This window comes from Anabrus simplex, chromosome 2, assembly GCF_040414725.1.
Source record: "Anabrus simplex isolate iqAnaSimp1 chromosome 2, ASM4041472v1, whole genome shotgun sequence".
Taxonomy (NCBI): Eukaryota; Metazoa; Arthropoda; class Insecta; order Orthoptera; family Tettigoniidae; genus Anabrus; species Anabrus simplex.
The window spans coordinates 627,678,195-627,687,303 of NC_090266.1; the positions used below are offsets into that span (position 1 = coordinate 627,678,195).

Below are 9,109 nucleotides of genomic sequence, written 5' to 3' on the forward strand. Positions count from 1 at the left end.
AAAATTTGTTTCTGCTACAACACTTTCAGGAGTTTTCAATGGAATACAGTTATAAGGTGTGTCGGATAAGAATTTCACGACAGACAGGGAACATATTTTGGCAAGTGGGATTAACTTTCTGAAAGACAAATTTCTTCAAAATGAAGATATTCAAAGTGCCACTGGTGTTTTTGACACATATTCCTGGCCTTCAGGAAAACAATTGGAAAATTATGGCAACAGTGAAATACAGCTTCTTGCCACTCATTTTTCAAAACACCTTCAAATTGAGGAGAACAACGTAGAAGACATACTGAGCGAGTGGTACGAGTTCAAAATAGTCGGGAAAGATCTTCCACTGAGTGATCTACTTGAAAAATCGCGGACTATGAAAGGACGATTTCCGATTTTAGGAAAGCTCCTCAGTATAGTGGCAACAATTCCTGTATCGACCTCATCATGTGAGTGAGGGTTCAGTACAATGAATATAATTAAACACAAACTGCGAACCAAGCTTGCTGTGAAGAACTTAAGTGATCTCATGATGATATCTTTGAATGGACCATCTATAAAGGACTTTGATGCAACAAAATGTATTGATCATTGGTATTTTGGTGGGAAATCAAACAGGCACATGTAGTATAATTTCAAAAGATGCTGACCTTGAAGGCGACTGGTGACTATTTGGGTTAGTATTTCTTAAAACATAAACTGTTTCTATTCCATTCTTATATGAATTGATAGACTAGACTACTTAGGGACACACTTCAAAAACAATACATAGCTTAATCCTAGTCTAACCTGTGGTTTTTGTAATGTTTATTTGCAAAAAATGTGCTGGCTCCTGATAAAAAGGTGCTGGCTACTGAATTATTTCTACTTTTTTCTACCCCTGGCCCCAGCATTTGCCTGGTGTGAAAATGGGAAACCACGGAAAACCATTTTCAGGGCTGCCGATAGTGGGATTCGAACCTACTATCTCCCGGATGCAAGCTCACAGCCGCGCGCCTCTACGCGCACGGCTAACTCGCCCGGTCGAACAGTTTTTCTTTAAAATTTAATACATGACCATTTCTGGAAGTTCGGAATACTTCGGTCGCTTGTTGTTGCATAAAACACTCTGAAATCCCACTGTTATTATTTAGCCGGCCGTGGCAGCACGCTGTCAGACGACAGAGATATGTCCGCAGTGATCGCATTAACTTACAGTGTTCGCCACTTGCAGAGCAGCAGTGCATTTTTCTCATCAGTGTATGGAGCTATAGGCTGGCTAAGTTTACTATTGTCTCCGACAGAGCTTGCATCATGAAATTGCAGGGCACTGGTCTTGTCACTCACTGGACCTAATCTAAGTGGACCAATGGTCTAATCAAACCAGATCTATGGCCTAAGCAGACCTATACTGTTGTCCACGGAATACTAGATGCCTGTAGACCGGAAAGGAGCTCTAGCCTGGGGGCTTATGACCTGAGAACCCCTTTGCTCGTCGCGCAAAAGTAATCTTGTCACTGTCTCGTGGGGCTTACAATCCTACAACCTTTTCGCTTGTCATCCAGGTGTGATTTAACTTCTGTCCATTCTCAAACACGGTCATGGCTGTGCAAAGTTAATGCATCATCACTGATGGCTCTGTTTGTCTAAGCCATGCCATGTTGGATTTCAAAAATACCCGCAATTAATTTGTTACAATTTATATATCACAATTGATCTGTTACAGTTATGTTCTAGTGGCAGATTGTAGGCCTGCTCACAGCAAGGTATAAAAGGTTAGTCTTAATTGAAGTATGAGTGCATTAAATTTTTACCACTGGGCTGTTCACTTCCAGTGAGTGAGTCGAGCAATACTGCTGGGTGAAAGCAGACATACTATTTCTGTGGCCCAATTACTGTGTTATCCATTATTGAAACCACATACCAATTGCACATTCACAAAACTCCTTTCTAAGTTTACAAGAACAATCTAATTTGTAGAATGACTGTTTCTTGTCCACCGAAGATCTCCCTTAAATTGTTGATGGTAAGAATACATTCCTGTTAGTTGTTTGGAATAAAGTATAGCAACATAGGCTACATGTCAGGAAATAAACACGGCACACATAGTTCTTGGCAGCAGTCCACAAGTGTCCCCATAAATGACATTCCATATTTGATATAGATGTTGATTCCCATGGGGAACTTGAAATATTTGTCCCGAATGAGTAAATGTATAATACCAATATAAATGGTCCCTTATTGGACATTATAAATTTTCAGGCTAACACATTCCTGGTTGCCAGCATTTCGCCCCCGTTTGCTAGGTTGGGCTCATCAGTTGGTACCTAGCACACCCACCAAGACGCATGGCTAGTGCATACTGTGGAGGCCACTGCGTAGGCTACTTGGAGCCACTGGCAGTGCCAATGCACTATGAGAGACTTTGTCTCATTACCAAAAATCGATGCCTGCTTGGCCATCAGATGATATAGATGTTGATTCCCATGGGGAACTTGAAATATTTGTCCTGAATGAGTAAATTTATAATACCAATATAAATGGTCTCTTATCGGACATTATAAATTTTCCAGTTGACTCATTCCTGGTTGCCAGCGTTTCGCCCCTGCGTGCTAGGTTGGGCTCAGTTGGTACCTAGTCCCATTACCAAATATTGCTGCATGCTTGGCCATCAGATGATATACTGTAGATGTTGATTCCCATGGGCAACTTGAAATATTTGTCCCGAATGAGTAAATTTATAATACCAATATAAATGGTCCCTTATTGGACATTATAAATTTTCCAGTTAACTCATTCCTGGTTGCCAGCATTTCGCCCCATGTGCTAGGTTGGGCTCATCATTTGGTACCTAGCACACCCACCAAGATGCATGGCTAGTGCATACCGTGGAGGCCACTGCGTAGGCTACTTGGGAGCCACTGGCAGTGCCAATGCACTATGAGAGACGTTGTCTCATTACCAAAAATTGATGCCTGCTTGGCCATCAGATGATACAGATGTTGATTCCCATGGGGAACTTGAAATATTTGTCCTGAATGAGTAAATTTATAATACCAATATAAATGGTCTCTTATCGGACATTATAAATTTTCCAGTTAACTCATTCCTGGTTGCCAGCGTTTCGCCCCTGTGTGCTAGGTTGGGCTCAGTTGGTACCTAGCACACCCACCAAGATACATGGCTAGTGCATACCATAGAAGCCACTGCGTAGGCTACTTGGAGCCACTGGCAGTGCCAATGCACTATGAGAGACTTTGTCCCATTACCAAATATTGCTGCATGCTTGGCCATCAGATGATATACTGTAGATGTTGATTCCCATGGGGAACTTGAAATATTTGTCCCGAATGAGTAAATTTATAATACCAATATAAATGGTCCCTTATTGGACATTATAAATTTTCCAGTTAACTCATTCCTGGTTGCCAGCATTTCGCCCCCGTGTGCTAGGTTGGGCTCATCAGTTGATACCTAGCACACCCACCAAGATGCATGGCTAGTGCATACCGTGGAGGCCACTGCGTAGGTTACTTGGGAGCCACTGGCAGTGCCAATGCACTATGAGAGATGTCTCATTACCAAAAATTGATGCCTGCTTGGCCATCAGATGATATACTGTAGATGTTGATTCCCATGGGGAACTCGAAATATTTGTCCTGAATGAGTAAATTTATAATACCAATATACGTGGTCCCTTATTGGACATTATAAATTTTCCAATTAACTCATTCCTGGTTGCCAGCGTTTCGCCCCCATGTGCTAGGTTGGGCTCATCTGATGGTACCTAGCACACCCACCAAGACTCATGGCTAGTCTCCCATAGTGCATTGGCAGTGCCAGTGGCTCCTAGTAGCCTACGCAGTGGCCTCTACGGTATACACTAGCCATGCGTCGCGGTGGGTGTACTGGGCACCAACTGATGAGCCCAACCTAGCACACGGGGCGAAACGCTGGCAACCAGGAATGAGTTAGCTGGAAAATTTATAATGTCCAATAAGGGACCATTTATATTGGTATTATTCCATATTTGACGATAAACTGGCTTTGTTCCAAAAATCCACCCCTACGGCTAGCCCAACAGCTTAGCGATAGTAGCTTCAACATTGATGCTAAATGTCAACACTTCTGGACTAAGAGCGCTCCATCCGGTGCAAGAACTTATCGACCCTATACAGAAACCCAAAGCCTTTGAACTTTTGAGTCATATGTGGAAAAGTCTCAATCGCATCAAACAGGACATTGGAGTACGTGCGTACAACCTACACAAATGGTTCATGCAGTCAAGGCTAACCTGCGATTGTGAAGTACCGTACCAAACCATACGGCACATCATCGAGGAGTGTGATTTGAAAGACTACCCAGGAGGTCTGAGAGACATTTTCAGTCGTACACTACTGAACTTTGAGTGGATAGATAGACTGGACATTACAGTACGCTCTAACATGCTTCTGTTTTGTGCCATTCCATTAACAGCTGTTCAGTAATTATAACAAATATTTCTTCCTTGTGTAATGCCATACGCTAAGTAAATAATCCCTAAATGTAGAACGGGCTACTGAAAATACAAATGAGCTGTTCCATAATGTATATACAGGGAGTTAAACATGAAGAATATGCAGACATAACATTTCACATTAAAATAAACAGAAGCAATTAAAATAACAATTTTACACTAAACCATTCTTACCACAAGCCCACTGAATAGGGTTCACCACTCCCCATAGCTGGGGTGAAAGAACAGTGTTTCTCCAGGTTTTGCAAACCAAAGTGCATTTCATTCTGTCTTTTACATTCAGATATGAAAATACTTTTAACAATGGCACGTAAGGCAAATAAGCTAAATTCATTTTGTCTTCACGGTCAGACATATCAGTATCGCCTTCAACATAGTTCGAACTTTCTGCCATCATTTAGGGTATTATCACAAACTATAGTCACTCTATATCACGTCAAAATAAACACAATGAAATCATAAAGACATTTCTTTCGATCTAATTACCATATAAAGGCGTAAATATACAAATCTCAACCTACACCGGCCTACATTCCCATACTTCGCAGGCACAATTAATGCACTTCCAAATAATATTCAACACGACAACAAACAAAAGTCATCATTTCAAACACTGGACATTGCTCTACCCTGGCTCTACCTATCAACTGCACGCAACCAAAGAGCACAGAAGATAAGGAAGACAGTTCCAGATAAGATCAGTTCTATGGACCAAACATACAACTGAATTATTGGACACTTCGGTATGTTGCTCAATTTCAAGACAAAGATTATGGAAGATGTATGGAAGAAATATGTAAAGACTAAGAACCAAAAAATATCTGATTTTCAAGTCTTCTATAAAAACTGAAAAGCAATCTGGTAATTTCGGCTTGTGATGTCACGTAGAGAACCAAGCACTTTAGCTCGTTGTACGTTGTAGAGAACCAACTGCGCTAGGTCTGGCATCAACTTTACATGATCCTTTGGGAAGATAGTTTTTTTAGTTTGGTAGAGGGCTAATTCATGAATGAATAGTGACCTAAGTGTGACAACTTCACTTTGACAATAAGTGCAGCACGAAGATAATGTGTGTGCAGCTCACACAGTCATAATCCAGACTCAAGATCAGCTGTTTCCCCTAAAAGAAAGAGAATAATGACGAGTGATTTCCTCTCCAATCTGAGGACAGTAAATACATAACGAAGAGTTAGGACATCGCTTAAAAAATAATTTCAAATGCAGAGCCAGTTTCTAAACCTGTTTATATCGGTAATTGAGGCAGCGCGCCGCGGTGTCACTTTTTCTTCCATTCGTCAGAATGAAAGATAAAATTGAAACGAAAATTTAGTTTTGGTAAACCTGAACAATAAATTAATAGTGAAGTAAACGTTATCCGAGTTAATGACATTATTTGAGATTTATAAATCTAAGATAATAGCAAACGTTAAAGATGTCGGAGAATACGAGCCTCCAGCAAGCAAAATGGCGAAAGTTATGGGGGATAGGTATTTTATTTATTTGTACTTCCTACAATGATAGGTTGCCTAAATCTGACAAAGTATACCATAACACTTAAATAATGAATGTATTTTAAACTATGAATTTGGGCAGAGCATTTAATGGCCAAGACGGCTAAACCACAGTACACATTCATGGGAATACCCACACTTTAGAAAAACTCAACTAAGAATTTTGATATGGTTGTTCTTGCTCCGATGCAAAGTCCTACCACCATTAAACGGGTTATGTTGTACGATTCATTGGAGTAGCTGATGGTGGGTTTATAGATGGCCCGCTTTTCCGCGGAGATGAAGACAACAAATACTCATTTTACAACCACACACACACTCCGTTCTTAAAGGATCAACTCGCCCCATTTTCTCAGCTCATTAGCTTATTAACCTCTAAAACTAATGGATATTTAACTAACATTTGGCTTGAAAATATGACACATTTTCAGGACTGGGCTCAATTTCGAACTTGTCTTCATAATTACTTCTTACCTTATGAAGTAAGCCAGAAATTAAGTTTGGATTTTGTTCGCCGTCATCAACGCACTGACGAACCTATACACGACTATTTAGATTCTTTTATTACCTTTAGTGATGTACTTAACTCGCTAATAACCCATCACAATTGATATCCGTAGTTACATTTTATGCTGTGCCTTCTTTTCAACAGCTTCTTAATGTGCATTCCCCTCCTACCTCTTTGCTACAATTGTATACCACAGCACAAACTCATACGACTTACTCATATGCCAATATTTCCTACTATGCTCATGTACCACCACCCGACTTTCCTCTCTCTGCTACCTCTCCCCCTGCGACAATACCACTACTAACGCCTAGTCCCGTTACAGTTTGTAAACCTATTATTTGTTACCGCTGTAAAGGTACGGGTCATATAGTTAAAAATTGTGCTTCTCCCATTCCGGGAAACGCCTACAATCCCCGTCCGTAGGCAGTGAACGAGCTCAAGGGACAAATCTGCTTAATCAAGTGCATTGCCTTTGCCATAATCACTCTTTAACTCGGCTACCTCCTCGAAGTTCCACTGGCCCTCGTACTTCAACAAGCGTAGAATACGGTTCCCAATTTTTTGCCCATTACCCAGGATTTCTCATATTGCGGCATTGCTTCACAATATTCCTACAACGGCACTTTCAGATTCTGGTTTAACAACTTCTTTAATTAGTCTAGAACTTTTGCAATCTCTTCAGAACATTTTTTCTCATCTTCAACTTTCTCCGTCTTCAATTCTTCGTACTTTTGCATCTAATAATGTACTTCAGACCCTTGGCCAAGTCACGTTTAACCTAAAAGTTCAACATTTTTCTTGGCACTACTCTTTTAATGTTGTAGAAAACTTATATCCACTTATTCAGGGTTATGAGTTTTTCGACACTTGTTTCTTTCAATTCCTCTATTCGTTTTAATTTTTCGGACATTAGGATTCCATTAGTGAATTATTCAGATATTCCTCTTTCACATCTTTCTCCTGTTCGCCAGGATTATGTGTATTGTAATCGTTCTCAGTCTGATCAACTTAATAATATGTTAATTGAGTTTGCTGATGTTGTAACCACTAAACTAGGAACTGCTACTAATTTCCACGCTCATATTGATCTCACCGACACCTCTCCTGTTCGTTCTCCCCCTATCACTTGAGAATGAAAATCCTTAATCAACTTGCCGACAACATGCTGGCCGTTAACACTATTGTACCCTCCACTTCTGATTATGCCTCTCCCGCGTTCATCGTTGATAAACCTGATGGGTCTTTTAGATTTATAGTTGACTATCGACAAATTAATTCTAAGATTCTCTACGATGCTTACCCAATGCCTAAAGTTCGAATTGCTTTTCAGCATTTTGCCAATGCTCAATAATTTTCCCTCTTAGATTTCAATTCTGCGTATAATCTGATACCCTTAGACGACAGTAGCTCGAAGTGTACTGCTTTTATTACACCCTCGGGTCTGTATCAGTTTACAAAAGTATATTTTGTATTGAATCTTGGGTCACAAATCATGCAAAGATATGTTGACAGCCTTTTTGCTGATATATAATATCAGTAACTATTTCCGTACATGGATGACCTTTTAATTTATAGTCCTGATTATGATACTCATATTAAACATCTTCGTGAAGTACTTTCTCGTTTACGTTCTGTTAATCTTACCGCCAATCCTTCAAAAATTGTTTTAGCTCAGACTTCTATTAAGTTTCTGGGGCATGTTCTTTCGGTTAACGGCATTTCTGTTGACCCTGATCGTGTTTCTGCAATTGATCGTATTACACCACCTAAAAATCTGAGAGTTACGAACATTCTTAAGTATGGTTTGCTTTTACAGTAAATTTATCCCCCACTATTCCCACATAACTGAGCCACTTAATTTACTTAAACGGAAACATGAAATTTCACTGGGGAGAACAGCAGAAAACTGCATTTCTTTCTCTCAAATCAGCCTTAAGGGGGGAGACCTAGGTCAACACGGGAAAAATAGGCCAATATTCATTCGATTGTTCTATATGCTACGAACGTTGTTGACAAATGCTGCACATACCCCAGGCTTGGCATGCTTAAGAGCAATCAGAAACAACTTCAATAATGTCAAAATTCTAATTATAACATTTTAAAATAAAATATTCAAAATTTCCCGCCTTTTCACAATATATCACGGTTTCCTTCATAACTCTCTTACTGATTCACGGATAATTATGATTTTTTCAGAGTTTCCTCCCATAATGTTGTACTACAATCTGTACTTCATTCAGATCAATAGGATTTAAATTCGATTTTACATAACATTTTTATTTAAAAAGCTATTCTTATTTTCTGGTGCTCGGAATAAAAAAGCAACAAAAAATCCAAATCACAGTCTATGTTAATGATTGAGGTTCATTTTGTAGCAGGAGTTTTGATACACACTTTAAAAAAGAAAAAGTACGAAAATTCTTATAAACTTGGAGTTTATAAGGGAACAGCGATATACTGTTATACAGCCGGGAAATTTTGAATATTATATTTTAAAATATTAAAATTCTGACATTATTGAAGTTGCTTCTGGTTGCCAGGAAGCACGCCAATACTGGGATATGTGCAGCAATTGTCAACAACAACTGTAGCATATTTAAT

The 9,109-nt window shown here is 39.5% G+C and overlaps 1 protein-coding gene across 1 annotated transcript in view; it reads right to left on the bottom strand.

Moving 5' to 3' along the window:
* The window catches only part of LOC136864283 (F-box/LRR-repeat protein 5), a 95,372-nt gene extending 90,246 nt beyond the window's left edge, over positions 1-5,126 (bottom strand). The window contains exon 1 of the mRNA XM_067141059.2: positions 4,661-5,126. Within this exon, the coding sequence (XP_066997160.2) occupies positions 4,661-4,883 (223 nt within the window). The 5' untranslated portion in view covers positions 4,884-5,126. The remainder of the gene's footprint in view (positions 1-4,660) is intronic.
* Positions 5,127-9,109: the final 3,983 nt, after the last annotated feature.